This window comes from Rhinatrema bivittatum, chromosome 11 (assembly GCF_901001135.1).
Source record: "Rhinatrema bivittatum chromosome 11, aRhiBiv1.1, whole genome shotgun sequence".
Taxonomy (NCBI): domain Eukaryota; kingdom Metazoa; phylum Chordata; class Amphibia; order Gymnophiona; family Rhinatrematidae; genus Rhinatrema; species Rhinatrema bivittatum.
The window spans coordinates 53087873-53107954 of NC_042625.1; the positions used below are offsets into that span (position 1 = coordinate 53087873).

Here is a 20082-nt window from a genome sequence, read left to right on the forward strand (position 1 = left end):
TTTGAGACGCCATCAAGACCAGTTGGGGAACATCCCACCTGCGACACAGCAGAGTCATCGCCTCCTCTGACAACTTCAGGGTCCAGCTTCTGGCGACTGAGAAAATCCGCTTGTCCACCCCGGCTATGTGAAACACTGCTAACAATGCTAGGTGCTGCTCTGCCCAAAGAAACCGCTTCTGAGCCTCCTGGGCCACCACCCGACTCCTGGTTCCCCCTCATTGGTTGATATAAGTCACAGTGGTTGCATTGTTCAGCAAGATGCATACCGGGTGACCCTGCAACAGAGGCAGAAAGGCAAGCAATGCAAAATGCACCACCTTCATCTCCAAATGATTGATAGACCAGGACACCTCTTCCTTGGACCATTGCCCCGGGCTGACTGACTCTGGTACACTACCTCCCAGCCAGAAAGACTGGCATTGGTGGTAACTACTACCCTGTTTGGAACCTCTAAGTCCACTCCACGTTGTAGATGATCCCAACCAAGCCACCATGAAAGACTGGACCTGGCAGCGGAAGATGAAACTGTTCCGACAAAGGATCCCAGTGGGAAAGAAGAGACCTCTTGAGAAGTCTCATGTGCGCAAAGGCCCAAGGAACCAGATCCAACATTGAGGCCATAGATCTCAATAACTGAGGAAGTCCCAGACCCTGGGCACCCCCATATCCAACAGCCTGTGCACTTGCTTCTGCAACTTCAGAATGTGACCTTCGGTAAGAAAACATTTTCCTTACCTGGTGTCGAAGCACACTCCCAGAAACTCCAGAACATGGGACGGAGTGAAATGACTTTTCACCAGATTCACCACCCAGCCTAGGGACCTCAACTGCTGCAAGGGGAATGGAACAACTCCCCTATGAGGAAAGACTAAAGAGGTTAGGACTTTTCAGCTTGGAGAAGAGACGACTGAGGGGGGATATGATAGAGGTGTTTAAAATCATGAGAGGTCTAGAACGGGTAGATGTAAATTGGTTATTTACTCTTTCGGATAGTAGAAAGACTAGGGGGCACTCCATGAAGTTAGCATGTGGCACATTTAAAACTAAATCGGAGAAAGTTCTTTTTACTCAACGCACAATTAAACTCTGGAATTTGTTGCCAGAGGATGTGGTTAGTGCAGTTAGTATAGCTGTGTTTAAAAAAGGATTGGATAAGTTCTTGGAGAAGTCCATTACCTGCTATTAAGTTCACTTAGAGAATAGCCACTGCCATTAGCAATGGTTACATGGAATAGACTTAGTTTTTGGGTACTTGCCAGGTTCTTATGGCCTGGATTGGCCACTGTTGGAAACAGGATGCTGGGCTTGATGGACCCTTGGTCTGACCCAGTATGGCATTTTCTTATGTTCTTAAGTCTTGAGACACCCCTTGACTGCACAGGGCTTCCAACTTCGCCCAAATGAGCCAGTCCAGATATGAACTAAAATTCCCTTTTTCCTGAATGCTGCTACCACAACCACCATCACCTTGGTAAACGTACGTGCCAGACTGAAAGGCAGGGCACAAAACTGAAAATGCCTTCCAAAGATCATGAACCGCAGGAACCGTTGGTGATCTGGGCAGATTGCTATGTGCAAGTACAGTTTGGTCAAGTCCAGTGAAGCCAAAAACTCTTTTTTCGCACTGCTGCAGTGAGCAAATGCAGAGTTTCCATGCAAAAACGTGGAATCCTGAGGGCCACATTCACCTTCTTCAAATCCAAAATTGGATGGAGTATCCTTCCTTTTTACCATGACGAAATATATGGAATACCTCCCCGTTCATTGTTCTCCCATAGGCATGAGAACTATGGCCCCCAACTTTTGTAACTGATCTAGGGTGTCCTGGACCACCTTCCTCTTGCTGAGTGATGTGCAAGGGGAAATCATGAACAAGTCTTGCAGAGGAAGAGAGAATTCTAACGAGTAACCGTGTCTTATCACGCTGAGGACCCACTGATTTGTTATGACCTTGGCCCACACCTCGTAAAACAGTCAGACATCCTTCAATGGGAGGAATAGAGGAGTGGACCTACCTCACTTCATGGTAAGGACTTAGCTATGCCAGAACCCTGGCTGAGACCCTCTCTGCCTGATTTTCTGCCCCCTCGAAAGGAGTGGTTCCAGGATTGTTGCCTGCCGGCTCCTTGTCTCTGGGTTTTTGCCAAGGGCCTACTCTGACGAAACCTTCTATTCGGCCGGAAACAAGACCACCTGGCAAAGGAACTCTTGCTCCCTTTTGGCTTATCTTCTGGGAGCCTATGTCCTTTGGTCGCACCGAGACGCTTCACAAGCTCCTCCAAGTTCTCTCCAAACAGAAGCTTTCCCTTGAAAGGTAACGCTCCTAAGCGTGACTTAGACCAAATATCCGCTGACCAATTCCTCAACTAATGGAGAAGCCTGGCCGAGACCGCAGATATCATAATTCTGAAAGAAGCTAACTTAAGAACATGCCATGCTGGGTCAGACCAAGGGTCCATCAAGCACAGCATCCTATTTCCAACAGTGGCTAATCCAGGCCATAAGAATCTGGCAAGTACCCAAAGACTAAGTCTATTCCATGCTACTGTTGCTAGTAATAGCAGTGGCTATTTTCTAAGTTAACTTAATTAATAGTAGGTAATGGACTTCTCTTCCAAGAACTTATCCAATCCTTTTTTAAACACAGCTACACTAACTGCACTAACCACATCCTCTGGCAACAAATTCCAGAGTTTAATTGGGTGTTGAGTGAAAAAGAACTTTCTCCGATTAGTTTTAAATGTGCCACATGCTAACTTCGTTCTGATGAGCTTATACAAGGCATCCGAAACATAAGCTGCTGCCGCCTCCAGGCAGTCTGCCTGCTTAGCCTTAGATGCCGATAGTGTTTTTGTAGCTTGCAATTACTGAACCCATCGTAAGCTGGCCCTCTGCATAAAGCTACTGCACATAGCAGCACGTATGCCAAGCGCAGAATGGAGAAATTACATACCTGATAATTTAGTTTTCCTTAATGTAGACAAATGGACTCAAGACCAATGGGTTTATGCTCCCCTGCCAGCAGATGAAGATGGAGTCTGGTTTCAAAGCTGATGTCACCCTAGATACACCCCTGCAGTGATCTCAGCCCTTCAGTATTCTCTTCAAAAGCCACCGTGGACATACTATCGAAAAAAGCTTGATTAAAAACGAATAATCATAACTGTACTTAACCAAACCCCAGTAAGATTATAGATGCCCTGGATCTAGGGACTGGATGACAGCTTACCCGTAATCTCTTGGAATTGATATCCACTCCATGGACAAATCCTTGGCACCGTTCTTGGGGGAGGGTCCTTTAGGTATCACCGCAGGAAAGCGGGGCTCAATCTTTTCTCCAATTTAAAGGTAGAATTTCTTCTTCCAAAAAGTACCATGATCCCTATAGGGAAAGCATGTCCACATCTGCTGGAGACGGAGACTGCAGGGGTATATCTAAGGTGACATCAGCTTTGAAACCTGACTCAGTCTCTATCTGCTGGCAGGGGAGCATAAACCCATTGGTCCTGAGTCCATCTGGCAACACGCTAGGAAAACCTCAAATATCTTCTTGAAATGAATTTCCATCTTCCTGTCCTGCATATTCTTCAGCACCGCTGAACCAGCCACAGGGATGGTCTTCTTAGTGACCGCAGACACTGACGCATCCACCTTTGGAAGCGCCAATAGCTCAAGCGTAACCGCAGGCAAATGATACAACTTCGCCATCTCCTAGCCTACCTTCAGGCCCGTCTCTGGAGTGTCCCCACTCCCTGACCACCAGCTTTTTCACTGATTTGTGAAAAGGGAAGGCTTTCGTTGGGCCTTTCAGGCCATCCATGACCGGGTCCACTCCTTGATCAGACTCTTCCTAAGGAACCTTGATTCCCAGTTCTTCCAGAATATGAGTGATTAAGGGCAACAACCCTTACGGAAAAGACGTACCACTTTTGGGTCATCTCTTTCAGCAACTGGCAGCTGGTTCAGCCCGCCATCTGTATCTGGTACATCTGGGCTATTATCAGGAGCAACTGGATCAGGAGAGCAGTTACCTGTGGAATCCCATCCACTGAATACTCAGAGCCTACATCTGGACTGCCAAGACCTGCCCTCAGTCCGAGGACCCTGTGAGCCCGCCGAGGAACCTGACCCTTAGAGCTTCTAGGTCTTTTGCCAGCATGTGGACCAAGGAGCCCCTGAGCACAGTCAGACTGCTAACCAGCTGCCTTTCTTGCTAAATATGCCTCATGCATAAGCAACACAAACTCTGAAGAAAACATTGCGGGATCCTCCGAGCTATCCCTGGAAGAATCGGGCTCCCTCCTATTAGCAGAGCCTTGCACTACCAGAGACAATGGGGTAGGAAGATCCTCAAACCGTGGAAACAGCCCTGAAATGCCTTCAGCCCCATCAAACATGGCTGCCTTTCCTGCACCCAGCGGGGGAGGGTGTGCTGATTTCAAAGGCGCTCCTGTGCCTGCCTTTTGCTTAGGCTGCCGCTCTGGTGCGGCTTCTGTTGGCCTCGCCCTCTCCACCAGAGAGGCAGCGGGAGCAAAGCCCGAAGCAAGAAAGCCTTGCACGCACATCATCGCATGAGCAGCAAGCACTGCTGTGTACCATCTCAGGAAAACAAAAGTGCCATGCTGCACCAGCAAAAGGAGACCTGACCGCATGGCAAACAAGCACTGCCGCGCCTCAAGGCTGACAAGCTCTGCTGCCCGAGAACGCCTGTTCCAGCAGCTACTGAGCAGTTCAAGATCCACCCCGCAGCCTCCCTGGCTGCTATAACACTGTCTGCTCTACATTTTTTTTAAAAATAAATTTGAATAAAATACTAAGCAGGTAAAACACAAAGGGTTCTTCCCTGTGGCAGAAGACTCCAACTGCTCTCCTGGGGGGTGGGGGAAACTGGCTCCACCGGATATACACCCCTGGCGGTTAAAGATCAAGCAAGGCAAGGGTTCCTGACCCCCTGCTCGTCCTCCTCAGCACCAGGAGGGATAGCCCCACCAGGGACTAGCAACCTCCTGAGAGGAATACCTTAAAGTATCTTCTGAATCCCTTTTTCCTTTTTATTTATTTATTTTTTGGACTGCAGGGATTGCACCTCTACCATCTGCTGGATACAGAGAAATACTGAGGGACTGCAGGTGGCACACAAGGTTATGTGGCAGTGTCAGTGAAACTTTCTCTGTCTCCTTCTGCTGGAAGGGAGGCAAAAACCAGGAGTCTGCACTGATCCGGGTATGAACAGGAATGCCCCTTACTCCTGCCCAGGAGTATCCTCTGCTATTCCAATACAAACCCACCCCTACCCATACACAATGCTCCTTACACTCTTGCCTTGCGACACCCCCAGCTATTCCAAAAATGTTAGTCGCACAATACCTGTGCCCTCCACCAGGAGAAACAAGAATGCCAAAGTCTGACAGTCCTCAGCCAGTCTCCCTGATGTTGCAGTAACTGGGACAAAAATAGTAAAACATCTTTTAGAAACCTGGGAACTAGAAAAAGACTCAAGCACACAAGGGAATCACACAGCATGGGTAATGCATCATGGACAAGGATTAAGGTTCCTGTGGAGTCCAGGGTACAGCTCTGATCACCTCTGTATTGGAATCGGTGTAAAGAAATCAGCAGACCCGGGAAAGGCTGGGGACATTCAGTACAAAATGAAAGGGGGGATGAAGGTGCGATATAGCGGCAGAACATAAGCAGGGGACATACACTGATGCATGCCAGGAGTGCTGTGCATAAACAGAGCTCTTACAACAAAAGGATCAAGCACAAGGATCTTTGCAGATGGGGCTCTGGAACAGTTTACCATTCAATTTAAAGTTAATTACACTTAAAAACAGTAAGTTTCCTGCTACAGGAATGTTTAAGTGGCAGTATGGTTAGAAACCCCTTGAGATATTGAAACAGTGGAGTAGCATCAATGTTCCCCAAGCACTGTAACTGATGGATAGTTCAGATTTTCCCCCCTTTCAAACATCGGGCCAAGCTTACTAAATTCCAAGTTCTTCTATTTAATAGACAAACTTGGAAAGTCTGGGTTATCCCACAAAGGTGATAATGGGGAAGAGACTGACAAGACCTAATCTTAGTAAGTTCACAAACAATATACCCGTGTTTACAATTAAATATTTTCAATTTTATTCCTTAACAATTTGTTAAAATACATAAAACATACCCTATTACATCCAAACCATTCATACCTCATTCATTCATTCATCTAAACATCATACAATGTTAAAATTCAATAATACAGACTTGTTACACTTTAACTTCCAACATACAAAAATATTGCAACAAACCCTAATTACAATGTAAACATTCTCTTCATTTACTAAGTATCCCTACTCCAATCACATTTAACAAAGATTCCCTTTCATCTAATGGACCTTATTAAATGTTATTAATGAATTCCCTTTAAGCTGCCTTTAAATTAATATTTCATGTTAAATTAAACAATATTCCACTGCCTTTAAGTTAATTCTTGTTAAATTTAAACAGTGTCCCTTCTTGTTAAATTTAAACAATGGGACATTGTATTAAATTTAATAAGGGTCATTGTTTAAATTTAACAAGAAGGGACACTGTTTAAATTTAACAAGAATTAACTTAAAGGCAGTGGAATATTGTTTAATTTAACATGAAATATTGATTTAAAGGCAGCTTAAAGGGAATTCATTAATAACATTTAATAAGGTCCATTAGATGAAAGGGAATCTTTGTTAAATGTGATTGGAGTAGGGATACTTAGTAAATGAAGAGAATGTTTACATTGTAATTAGGGTTTGTTGCAATATTTTTGTATGTTGGAAGTTAAAGTGTAACAAGTTTGTATTGTTGAATTTTAACATTGTATGATGTTTAGATGAATGAATGAATGAGGTATGAATGGTTTGGATGTAATAGGGTATGTTTTATGTATTTTAACAAATTGTTAAGGAATAAAATTGAAAATATTTAATTGTAAACACGGGTATATTGTTTGTGAACTTACTAGTGATAATACCTGTGGTAAACCCAGGATAGCTTTAACAGTATATATAAGACCTAATCTTAGTCAATATCTTATTCCAAGGGCCTAAAATAGGGCACCAGACTACAAGCAACAAATGAATGGTATCCCCATATCCCCTACACCTCACAGGGTCATGCGCTCCCCCTTCCCCATGCTGAAAGCTGTTCTACCATTCAGTTATGCAAGGATTGAACTTACAGCTCACTGCTTTCATATTTCAGACACAGCTGCACCATGGGCTTCCTTCACTAGATAAAACAGGGGATGAGGCCTGTCATTTTCTCCCCTACTCACATAAATGCCGCTCTGGGTCAGACCAATGGTCCATCAAGCCCAGCATCCTGTCTCCAACAGGCAATCTAGGCTATTTGGAAGTACCCAGCAGAAAGCAAATGTTGCTTACCTGATGTAACAGGTGTTCTCACAGGACAGCAGGATGTTAGTCCTCACAAATGGGTGACATCGAGGATGGAGCCCCACCACGGAAAACTTCTGTCAAAGTTTAAACAGAACTTTGACTGGCCCCTACTGGGCATGCCCAGCAAGGCACTGACCCTGCAGCCAGCAGGGGTCTCCCTTCAGTCTGATTTGCAAAGCTACAGGCAGTGCCTAGAAAGTAAGAATAAAACGAACCCAACACCGCGGGGAGGCGGGCGGGTTTCGTGAGGACTAACATCCTGCTGTCCTGTGAGAACACCTGTTACATCAGGTAAGCAACATTTGCTTTCTCACAGGACAAGCAGGATGGTTGTCCTCACAAATGGGTGAGTACCGAGCTGAGGATGTCCCGACTTGCACCAAATGTACCCAACGGTGTGCAGCAGGCACAATAAGTGAGGAGAAATTTGGGAAAGGGCATCCGCACCCAACCGGGTAGGTGGAAGGGTGTTGGTACATCAGGTTGGAAAAAGGTTACGCAAGACAGACTGGCCGAAGATGGAGTCCTGTCTTCCAGCCTTGTCCAAACAATAATGGGCTGCAAAGGTATGGAGAGAACTCCAGGTTGCAGCTTTGCAGATGTCAGGAAGCGGCACCGATCGAAGGTGTGCCACTGACGTCGCCATGGCCCTCACAGAGTGTGCTTTAACACGGTCTTGAAAAGGAATGCCAGCTTGCTCATAGCAAAAAGAAATGCAGTCCGCCAACCAGGAAGAAAGAGCCTGCTTACCCACAGGTTGTCCCAACTTATTAGGATGGAAAGAGACGAATAATTGAGTGCTCTTCCTATGGGAAACTGTACGGTCTAGGTAAAAAGCTAGAGCTCGTTTACAGTCTAGGGTATGCAGGGTCTGCTCTCCAGAGTTGGAGTGGGGCCTGGGAAAAAAGATAGGTAGTATGATGGATTGATTGATATGAAACTCAGAAACTACCTTAGGTAAAAATTTAGGGTGAGTGCGGAGTACCGCGCGGTCCTGCAGGAGCTTAGTGTAAGGCGGATAGGTAACTAGGGCCTGTAATTCACTAACCCTGCGAGCTGAAGTAATAGCCAAAAGGAATAACACTTTCCAAGTGAGATATTTAAAGTCACAGGAGTGCAGAGGTTCGAAAGGAGGTTTCATAAGACGACCAAGAACCAGGTTAAGGTCCCAGGATGGGGCCGGAGGACACAAGGGCGGCTTTAGATGGAGCAAGCCCTTAAGAAAGCGTGTTACTAGGGGTTGTACTGAAATAGGATTACCCCCAATACCCTTATGGAAGGCGGCTACCGCACTGACATGCATTCTGATAGAAGAGGTTTTAAGACCTGATTCAGAGAGATGCCATAAATAGTCCAAGAATTTGGAGATTGGACAGGAAAGGGGATCAAGGGACTGAGAAGTGCACCATGATGTGTACCTTTTCCATTTGTATGAGTAAGACTTTCTTGTGGAAGGCTTTCGTGAAGCTATCAGGACCCGAGAAACGGAATCTGAAAGGTTGAAGGACTAACCTTTCAACATCCATGCCGTCAGGGACAAGACTTGGAGGTTGGGATGGAGGAGGCATCCGTCGTTTTGAGTGAGCAGATGCGGGTCCTTTCCCAGAGGAATGTGCCTGCGGATGGAGAGATCCTGGAGTATTGGAAACCATACTTGGCGTGGCCAGTAAGGTGCTATCAGGATCATGGTTCCTCCGTCCTGGCGTAGCTTCACGAGAGTCTTTGACACAAGAGGGAGTGGAGGGAATGCATAGAGCAGACCGGTTGTCCACTTGAGGGAGATTGCATCCCTCGGCCGAGAGTGCTGGCTCCGAATGAGAGAGCAGTAATCGTCCACTTTGTGGTTCTGAGGGGACGCAAAGAGGTCTATGCGGGGAGAACCCCACTTGTGAAACAGAGAGGTCGCTACCAGAGGATCGAGTGACCACTCGTGTGGTTGGAAGACACGGCTCAGCTGGTCTGCCAATACATTGTCTACTCCCGGCAGGTAAGTGGCCCTGAGGTACATGGAGTGGGAGAGGGCTTCCGCCCAGATCTGCGCAGCTTCCTGACACAGAAGGAAGGAGCCTGTGCCTCCCTGCTTGTTTATGTACCACATGGCCACTTGGTTGTCCATCTGGATTAAGATTATCTGATGAAAGAGATGATCTTTGAAAGTGCGGAGCGCATAGCGGATTGCTCGAAGTTCCAGGAAATTGATCTGGTGTTCGGCTTCCTCTTTGGACCATAACCCTTGGGTTTGGAAGTCGTCCACATGGGCTCCCCAACCGATGTGAGAAGCGTCGGTGGTTAGGATTACTTGCGGATCCGGTGGAAGAAAGGGTAAGCCCTGAAGGAGGTTGACCTGAGTCGTCCACCAGGTTAAGGATAGGCGCAGCGCTTGTGTGACTGTGACTATGGAGGACAGAGGCTGAAAAGCTTGAATCCATTGGTGTCGTAGAGTCCATTGTGTTACTCTCATGGCTAGTCGGGTCATGGGAGTGACTTGAACCAAGGATGCCATGTGCCCTAGGAGAATGAGGAACTGGCGAGCCGTGGCAGTGTTCTGAGACTGGAGCTGGCGAGCCAGGGACATTAGGGTGTGGACCCTCTGAAGAGGAAGGTAAGCCTTTGCCTGTAAGGTGTCCAAGTCTGCCCCAATGAAGGATAAGGTTTGAGACGGGACTAAGCAAGATTTCTCGTAATTGACAAGAAACCCTAAGGAAAGGAGTGTTTGAATTGTCAATTTTAGGGAGGATTGAGCTATCTGTTGGGTGGAGGCCCTGATTAGCCAATCGTCCAGGTAGGGGTAGACATGGACACCTTCCTTCCTTAGGAATGCTGCTACCACTACGAGACATTTGGTAAAGACTCGTGGGGCAGAAGCCAGACCGAAAGGTAGGACACGGTATTGATAATGGTCGTGGCCTACTAGAAACCGCAGATATTTGCGATGGGATTGTGTGATCGCAATGTGGGTATAAGCGTCCTTGAGGTCGAGAGAGCACAGCCAATCCCCTCTTTGTAGCAGAGGGAGCAGCGCGCCTAGGGTTACCATTTTGAACTTCTCTTTTTGAAGGTATTTGTTGAGGGCTCGAAGGTCCAAAATGGGACGTAGTCCCCCTGATTTCTTTGGTATTAGGAAGTATCTGGAATAGAATCCCTTGCCTCGTTGAGAGGGAGGAACGAGTTCTATAGCATTTGATTGCAGAAGAAGGGATACTTCCTGTTGTAATTGAGCCAAATGGGTGGATAGACTCCACGCTTGAAGAGGCGGGGAGTCTGCCGGAAGAGTTATGAAGTTGAGGTGGTAACCCTGTGCGATAATTGTTAGCACCCACTGATCTGAGGTGATCTGCAACCAAGGTTGTAGAAAATGGTACAGTCGACCTCCTACAGGGATGTCCGGAAGAGGGGTTTGGCATGTGTTCCCTACAGGGGAGTCAAAGGCCAGCCGCAGGCCCAGGAGGAGGGGCTACAGTAGGCCTTTGTTTCCTAGGCTGACGCGGCTGAGGCCTAGTAGAGGATCGAGCTGGACGAGGCCTGGCCGATGGAGGGTAATAACGGCGTGGTCGAAAGAATGACTTCTTAGAGTCTTTCTTTTGCGGTTGCTTGGAGGTCAGCTCAGGTGGGACAGATGAGAGTTGTTTCAACGTCTCATGGTGGTCTTTTAACTCCGCCACAATCTGCTGAATTTGCTCTCCAAACAAATTATCGCCTAAGCAGGGTAAATCAGCAAGACGATCCTGAACCTCTGGGCGAAGGTTGGATGATTTTAACCAAGCCCAACGTCTGGCTGAGATGGCTGTGGCTGAAACTTTTGTGGAAGCATCGAATATGTCGTAGGCAGTCCTAATCTCGTGCTTCCCTGCCTCAAATCCCTTGTGAAGAAGGGCTTGAAGCTGCGGTTGGTATTGGTCTGGCAACGTGTCAGCATAGTCTTGCATCTGCTTAAGGATGGCTCTGTTGTACTGAGTCATGTAAAGTTGATATGAAGCTATGCGTGAAATCAACATAGCTCCATGATAGACTTTCCGTCCAACACTATCTAGGAACTTGTTGTCCCTGGTAGGTGGGGTAGAAGAGTGTGGCTTAAGACGCTTGGCCTTCTTCTGCGCGGACTCAACCACAACAGAGCGATGATCCAGTTGAGGTTTTTGGAAACCTGGTGCTGACTGGACAAGGTAGGTGGAGTCAGCTTTTTTGTTAACTGGGGACACTGATGAAGGAGATTCCCAGTTTTTCTTGAGCAGATCCAAAAACACCTGGTGTATAGGGATGGAAGCGATGATTTTTGGAGCATCCAGAAATTGAAGGAGTTCCATCATCTGGTGTCTGTCATCAGCTTCAGATTGTAGTTGAAAAGGTACAACTTCTGACATCTCTTTCACAAAATTAATGAAAGATAGATCCTCAGGAGGAGATCTTTTTCTACTCTCTGTAGGAGATGGTGGCGAAGGCAAATCTGTGTCAGAAGATGTATCATCATCATCACCCCAGGTATCGTAGGGATCAAGTGGGGCTTGTAGCCCTGATGGACCTGGCTGAGGCTCTGAAGGCATCGATGGAAACCGAGGTGGAATCGGTGCCGTAGGTGGAACCAGAAATGGCATCGATGGCTTCGGTGCTGCCGATGGAATCGGTGCCTGGCGTGGAATGGATGGAACCGAAGGATATATCGGTGGAGATATACCAGAAGGCACCGATGGAACCACCCCGGAAGGGGGAATCCGGAACGGTGTTTCTCCTGCCAATGAAAATCCAGTCGGAGACGGTGGTGTTGTCGATGGTACTGGAATCACCGATGGAAGGGCCGTCATGAGTGCCTCCATGCGGCTCAGTAGCGGTGCTAGCGCTTGTATCAACGGCTCGGTGGTCGGTTCCCTCCTCGGTGGCGAAGCCGGTGCCGGTGTCGGTGTCGGGGGCGGCACTGGTACCGGTGCCGGAGACGGTGCCGATGGAGGTTGCAAATTCTTCATCGCTTTCTCGATGGCCTCCTGGACCAGCCGGTCCAGTTCTGCCCGGAGACCAGGGGTAACCATACCCGGCTCGACGGGAGAGGGAGGCTGAGGCAGGGCCGGAGGGACCACCGTAACCGGTGGGATCACGGCCCCCGCACCCCGGGAGGGTGAGGGTTTCCTCGATGCCGGCGAACGAGACGTGGAGGGTGTCCGGTCTGTTCGCGGCTTCTTTGTCGGTGGCTCGGCTTGAGCAGAGGTCGATGGCTGTGGATCCTCGACAGGCCGAGACTTGTGCCGTCGATGGCGGTGCTTTTCCTTCCGATCCCCTCGCCCATCCGGGGAAGGGACGGGAGTCGACGGCCGAGAAGCGATCGATGGCGGACGGTCACCGGAGGGTTGACGATGATGGTACAACTTCGACGGTGCCGGTTCCGATGACGTCGATGCTATCAATGGCGTTGGGGTGGGTGCATGGAAGAGGAGCCCCATCTTCTCCATCCTGGCTTTGCGACCCTTGGGTGTCATTAAGGCACATTTGCTGCAAGTCAGGACATCATGCTCACTACCCAAACACATTACACAAACCCTGTGGGGGTCTGTGATGGACATAGTCCGGGTACAATCCGGACAACGGCGGAACCCCGTTGCCATGGCCTGAAGCCAAAATTTAGGCTGGGGATCGGTAAGTGCCAACAGGCCTCAAGGGCCAAAATCGACGGTAGTCGATGGAAAAAGGCAAAAAACTTACCGGGTTCCGTAAGATGACTAAAAAATTTGTCGAAGGGAGACCCCTGAGGGGCAAATTTTCTTAGGAAATTAACTTCCAAATTCCTGTCAGGAACGTGGTTAGAGAGCTCCTTTCACCGCGTGGCAACTGCTGCGCGGAAAAAAGAAGACTGAAGGGAGACCCCTGCTGGCTGCAGGGTCAGTGCCTTGCTGGGCATGCCCAGTAGGGGCCAGTCAAAGTTCTGTTTAAACTTTGACAGAAGTTTTCCGTGGTGGGGCTCCATCCTCGATGTCACCCATTTGTGAGGACAACCATCCTGCTTGTCCTGTGAGAACCTAATAGATGGATCCATTCCCTGTTGTTCACTCCCAGAAGTCTACTTGATTAATAATCGTTAATGGACCTAGCTTGCAGAAAGTTGCCCCTCCTACCAGTTTCCTCAGGTGCTTCAGATGATATGCTTTCCACTTTATGAGACACTTCCTGACCAGCATCTTCCCATGATGCTGTGCAGCAGTTTCCAGCTTGATTTTCTCCAGTTTGGATCTCCTGCTGGATTCTCTCCATTGGAGAAAGGCAGCTTGCAAATGCCCTGAACAGGAAAAATTTAAAGCAAAGAACAAAAAAGAAGTTATCAGCATGGCTCTCAAAGACTGGCCATATAGGGTTAGACCCCTTCAAAGCAGGAATCATCTGCCAATGTAACAAGAGAGATACTTGTAAAAACATATCATGTGCACCTGATACAGGTCAAGTTTTCAACTGCTGAAGCTCTGTAAGGAAAGCTGTTTGGGGTTGCCATCCCACCCCCATGTCAGCCTAATATGCTGATCTGGTCCAGGATTTCTGCCATTGTACGCATGGATTTGTTCTTCTAATTTTCCCCATTCTTTTCATAAGAAAGATAAGACCTGCAACTCCATGTATGCGATGGAGCAAAACCACAACTGGAAAAGCCAATTAGGCTGACCTGGCAACTGAGGCTGCAAGCAGAACCAGATCTGCCACCTGCTCTCAGCTAATGAAGTGAAAGCGAGAGCTGCTACCTGCCCTTCTCCTTTAAACTCCTGTTTCCCAGAAAGGAGAAAAGCCTTTCTATTTTATGTTGCTGTAAATTACTTCTCTGCTGAGAAAAGCTATGTTCTGTTTGTTTTTTCAAGTATCTGCTGTCAGTAAGCCTCTTTTGTTTGCTTGGTGACTAAACTGAAAAAAAAAAAGATTGCATATGCTTGAGAGCCTGAGGGAGGGGGGGGGGGGGCTGCTGATTCTTCACAGCACTACTCACAGCACTAGGGTTCTGTATGTACCTACCAGGGGAGTTGTACAATTCACCACATTTTGTACGCCATAGTCTTCCATCTCACCTCTGGCCAGATGCTGCTTGGCTTCTCTCACAGCTGCTGCCTCCTGCTGTCGGCAATGAACGAGCACAGCTACTGTCTGACTCCACTGCAGCAAAACCTAGTGAGATCCATTACACAAAAACCTAGTGAGATCCATTACACAAAAAAAACCACGCACAAAACCTAGTGAGATCCATTACACAAAAAAAAAATCAACAGTGCTGGAAACCATAGTGAAAGCAGAAGCAAGCATGTGCTCATAACTGCTACCGGTCCAAACAAATTCAAAAGGAGCATCTCTACAATAACTGTGTCCCACTACAGCCAGCACTCCTTCACCACTCCCTGCTGGGAGAGGATGGAACTTCCCCACAGCCAATGCTCTTGTACAATTCCCAATAGCACCTCCTGCTGAGAGACTGGGACTACAGGAGCTGGGAGCTCCCCCACAGACAGTGCTCCTGAATCATGCCTCATCAACATCTGTTGGAAGAGGCTGGGAGCATAACATTTTGCTTTTTTACACCATTTCTTGCAGGAATCCTACTAGAAATATTTAAGAAAGAGATTCTGTCCTCCATATAGGTATTGCTGTTTTTGACCGTTACATGTTACACAATATCCCATACAATGACATATATGCGCTACCTTTGAGAGAATTACATTCCTGTAGTGATGTGCTGCTTGTGCTTCTTTCATAGCTGCTTCTGCCATGACAGCTGCATTTTCCCTCCAGGTGCAGAACACACCTCTGAACACAAAGAAGCATACAGGCTTAATAACTATTCACTGCCACAATAGTGGAATGAGTATGTGGGAGGCAGAATAGTGGATAGCAACAACAGCAGTATATATGAACGGCGAACTTACCGCAGAATCATTTCTTTCTGCTGCTTCTCCTTTCGGGCAATGCAGTCCAGAATTGACTGTATATTACTCTGGTATTGCTAGAAAGAATGCCGGGTGAGAAGACTGCGTCAAACAAAGGAAAATTGGGTTCTTACCTGCTAATTTTCATTCCTGTAGTACCAAGGATCAGTCCAGACCGCTGGGTTGTGTCTCCCCTCCAGCAGATGGAGTCAGAGAAAAAACTGAAAAGGCACCCCCTCTTACCCTGGTGTGCCACCTGCGATCCTTCAGTATAATCCATACCATAGCAGAATGAAACATATCATAACCTCAAAATAAGAACCAATGGCTATATCAAACTACCTAATGAAAGAAACTGCATAACTTCTGGAACTTATGTACATGGAGGGAGTACTTCCATATGCAACGTAAATGCTGTCCACTTGAGAATAGTCTGCAGAATAAAAAACGATAGCGAACGGACTCTCCAGATTCCATGGGTGGGTGTTTGGACTGATTCTTGGTACTACAGGAACGAAAATTAGCAGGTAAGAACCCAATTTTCCTTTCCCTGTACGTACCAGGATCAGTCCAGACCGCTGGGATGCACCCAAGCTACCCTAAATGGGTGGGACCTGGAGAGTCCCGCTCGAAGAACACTACTGCCAAAACAGTCGCCATCCGGAGCACGGACGTCCAAACGGTAATGCTTAGCAAAAGTGTATAAAGATTTCCAAGTAGCCGCTCTGCAAATTTCCTGTGGTGAAACAAACTGACTCTCCGCCCAAGACGCCGCCTGAGATCGAATTAAATGCGCTTTTAAACCTTCCGGTACTGCGCGCCCAAGACATATATATGTCAAAGTTATGGCTTTAGTTGCCTTATGTCCTTTCTTAGGACCACTCCATAAGATGAACAGATGATCAGAAACGAAAAGCATTGGTTACCTCCAGATAGCGAAGCAGAATCCACCACACATCTAATCTTCACAAGTCGCAAGTCTGAGGCGAATTCTGATTCAAATCCGTGAAGGTAGACAACTCCACTGACTGATTGAAATGAAATTCCGACATGATCTTCGGTAGAAAGGAGGGCACCGTCCTAAGGGATACCCCTGAATCCGAAATCTGGAGAAAAGGTTCCCTACATGACAACGCTTGAAGCTCAGAGATGCGCTGTGCCGAAGTGATAGCCACCAGGAAAATCGTCTTAAGTGTCAAGTCTTTCAAGGTGACCCATTTCAAAGGCTCAAATGGAAGACCGCACAAGCCACAGAGAACCAGATTCAAACTCCAAGAACTGGACGAACCGGAGGGTTCAAATGTTTAGCACCTCTCAGGAAACGTGTTACATCTGGATGAGCCGCCAGGGATGTCCCGTCAATCTTCCCCCGCAAACATCCCAGGGCCGCTACTTGAACCCTGAGATTACTGCATGCCAAGCCTTTCTTCAGACCTTCTTGTAAGAACGCCAGAATATAGAAAATTGAGGCGTGCCGCGGGGACACATTCAACCCACTACACCAGGAATCGAAAACCTTCCAGACTAACATAGGTGAGCGAGGTAGACATTTTTTCCCACTTGCAGGAATGTGGAAATAACGGAATCCATATAACCTTTCTTCCTCAACTGCCGCCTCTCATAAGCCAAGCCGCTAGACAAAAGCGATCCACACGATCGAAAAATACTGGACCTTGCCAAAGAAGATTCGGTAGATGACTGAGCCGAAGAGGACCGTCCACCGCTAAGTTGATCAGATTTGCAAACCTCGGCCGCTGTGGCCACTCCAGAGCCACGAGAACGACTGAGCCTCTATCCTTCGCAAGACCTTGCCCACCAATGGCCAGGGAGGAAAGGCGTACAGCAGAATGTCACGAGGCCATGGCAGGACCAAAGCGTCGACACCTTCCGCCCATGTTCCCTCCTGCGACTGAAGAACCGAGCCACCTTCGCATTTCTCTGAGTCGCCATCAAGTCCAGCCGAGGAACACTCCACCGACGAGTCATAAGATGTATCGCCTCCTTGGAAAGTTACCACTCTCCGGAATCGAGATACTGGTGGCTGAGAAAATCCACCTGAACGTTGTTGACCCCGGCTATGTGGGAAACTGCCAGCCGGACCAGATGGCGCTCCGCCCAGAGCATTTGCAGATCGGCTTCCAATGCCACTGGATGACTTCTGGTTCCCCTCTGACGACTGATGTAAGCCACCGTTGTCGCATTGTCAGACAATACTTGCACTGATCGACGGCTCACCAGGGGAAGGAAACTGCGCAACGCCAGACGTACTGCCCTGGTTTTCAAGCAATTTATGGACCATTTCGCCTGCTGCCCTATCCAATGGCCCTGTGCTGCCCTCGATTGGCAAACCGCACCCCAGCCAGAAAGGCTGGCGTCTGTTGTCACGACCACCCACTGGGGCTCCTCCAGGTCCATCCTGCGCTGCACGTGGGCCGGAATCAACCACAAACGGAGAATGGACCTGGCAGATTCCAAGAGCGGCAATCGGATTTGGAACTCTTCCGAATTTGGGTCCCAACAAGAAAGTAATGCCCTCTGCCAGGGTCTCATATGAGCAAAGGCCCAAGGGACTAATTCTAGAGTAGACACCATAGAACCAAGCACCTGCAAGTAATCCCAAACCCGGGGTAGCGGTAGAGACAACAGCCACCGGATCTGCGCCGTTAACTTGTCGATTCGCTCCTATGTGAGAAAGGCCTTACCAACCGATGTGTCAAACTGAGCACCCAAGAAGTTCAGCACCTGGGACGGGACTAATTGGCGCTTGGCAAAATTGATAACCCAACCAAGGGATTGGAGCTGGGCCACTACTGATTGAACGGCTGCCCTGCAAAGCTCCTCCGACTTTGTGTGGATGAGCCAATCATGAAGATAGGGATGAACCTAAATCCCCTCCTGCCTGAGGGCCGCAGCTACTACCACCAGTACTTTGGTGAAGAAGCGGGGAGCTCTCGCCAATCCGAACGGGAGTGCCTGAAACTGATAACGCTTGCCCAGAATCATGAACCGGAGAAACCACCGATACTGTTCGCAGATCCCTATGTGAAGATAAGCTTCCGTCAGGTCTAAAGAAGCCAAATATTCGCCGGAGTGGACGGCCGCAATGACTGAGCGGAGAGTTTCCATGCGAAAACGGGATACCCGAAGCACTTTGTTCACCTTCTTCAGATCCAAGATCGGGTGGAAGGAGCCTTACTTCTTGGGAACCACGAAATATATGGAGTATCTGCCGGTCTTGCATTCCTCCAGCGGAACCGGGACAATGGTTCCCAGTGCTTTCAACCGGCCCAGGGTTTGAAGCACCGCTGCCCGTTTTGCGCGGACCCCGCAGGTCGACATCAAGAACAGATCCCGAAACGGGCGTGCAAAATCCAAAGCATAGCCGTGTTCGATGATGCTTAGAACCCACTGGTCCGACGTAATCTTGACCCACTCCTTGAAGAACAGAGACAGGCGTCCGCCTATCACCAGAAGATCCCTGAGGACCACTGTCATGGAGAGGCGAAAGGAATGAGACCAAGCCTGACACCTCCTCGTCGGCTGATGTGGAGTGAAGGCTGGAGCCCTGGTCTGCCGAAATTTGCGCTGTCCCCGGTACCGAGGGCATGCTGACCCAAAGGACCTGGAGGCTTTAGGCTTGTCCTCCGGTAACTTGTACACCTTATTGTCCCCAAGGGATTTGATAAGGGTTTCCAGATCATCTCTGAACAAGAATTTCCCTTTAAAGGGGAGATTGCCTAGCTGGGCCTTGGAGGAAACATCGGCCGACCAGTTGCGGAGCCACAGAAGCCTTCTAAGAACATAAGAACATAAGAAAATGCCATACTGGGTCAGACCAAGGGTCCATCAAGCCCAGCATCCTGTCTCCAACAGTGGCCAATCCAGGCCATAAGAACCTGGCAAGTACCCAAAAACTAAGTCCATTCCATGTAACCACTGCTAGCAGAGACCACCGAAGCCATAGTGTGCAAAGACGCCCAAAGATCATACAAGGCATCCGCGGTGTAAGCCACAGCTGCCTCCATGCGACCTGCCTGCTCCGCTTCCTCTGGAGGCAACTCCTGTATGGTGAGCAACTGCTGCACCCAATGAAGAGTTGCCCTTTCATGAAGCTACTGCAGACCACCGCCCTAAATCAAAGCGCCGAGACCTCAAAAATCTGCTTGAGAAGGACCTCCAGCTTCCTATCCTGAAGATCTTTAAGAGTGGCAGCCCCTGCTACCGGAATGGTCGTCCGCTTAGTGATGGATGAAACAGCCACGTCCACTTTAGGGATCTTAAAGACAGCCAAGGACTCGTCTGGCAGTGGGCAGAACTTCTCCATGGCTCGCCCCACCCAAAAGCTGGCCTCGGGAGCCTCCCATTCTCGGGTCACTAGTTCCAGTAGCATCGGATGAAAAGGAAAAGCTTTAGGAGGGGCCCGAAGCCCTGAGAGAACAGGGTCCCCTTAGTAGCCTCCAAGCTCGGCTGCGGCGCCTCAATACTGAGCTCTGTCAGAACATGAGGGATTAAATGATCAAGCTCCTCCCTCCAAAACAACCTGAGGACCCTCGGGTCATCCCCCTCAACTGAGGTGAGCTCATCAACATCCCCGCCAATATCCACGAGGAGAGGGTCCAGCGAAGGGGGATCCAGTGGATCAGAAGCCAAGGTCCCAGAGGGATCCAAAACCGCACGGTCTGTCCTCCCTCTGGAAGAATCGGAACCCCCAGAAAGCCTTGCCACCTTCACAGGCGGAGGCTCCTCAGCCTGCAACTTAGCCTCAGCCTCCAA

At 48.6% G+C, this 20082-nt stretch overlaps 1 protein-coding gene across 3 annotated transcripts in view; it reads right to left on the reverse strand.

Annotated features, from left to right (window-relative positions):
* Positions 1–20082, reverse strand: part of SFI1 (SFI1 centrin binding protein) — a 122733-nt gene that overhangs the window by 25408 nt on the left and 77243 nt on the right. For all 3 annotated transcript variants that reach the window (XM_029571605.1, XM_029571607.1, XM_029571608.1), the window contains 5 exons: positions 15310–15386; positions 15088–15190; positions 14461–14557; positions 13528–13688; positions 5370–5444 (listed from right to left, as the gene is read on the reverse strand). In XM_029571605.1, the coding sequence (XP_029427465.1) occupies positions 5370–5444; positions 13528–13688; positions 14461–14557; positions 15088–15190; positions 15310–15386 (513 nt within the window). The remainder of the gene's footprint in view (positions 1–5369; positions 5445–13527; positions 13689–14460; positions 14558–15087; positions 15191–15309; positions 15387–20082) is intronic.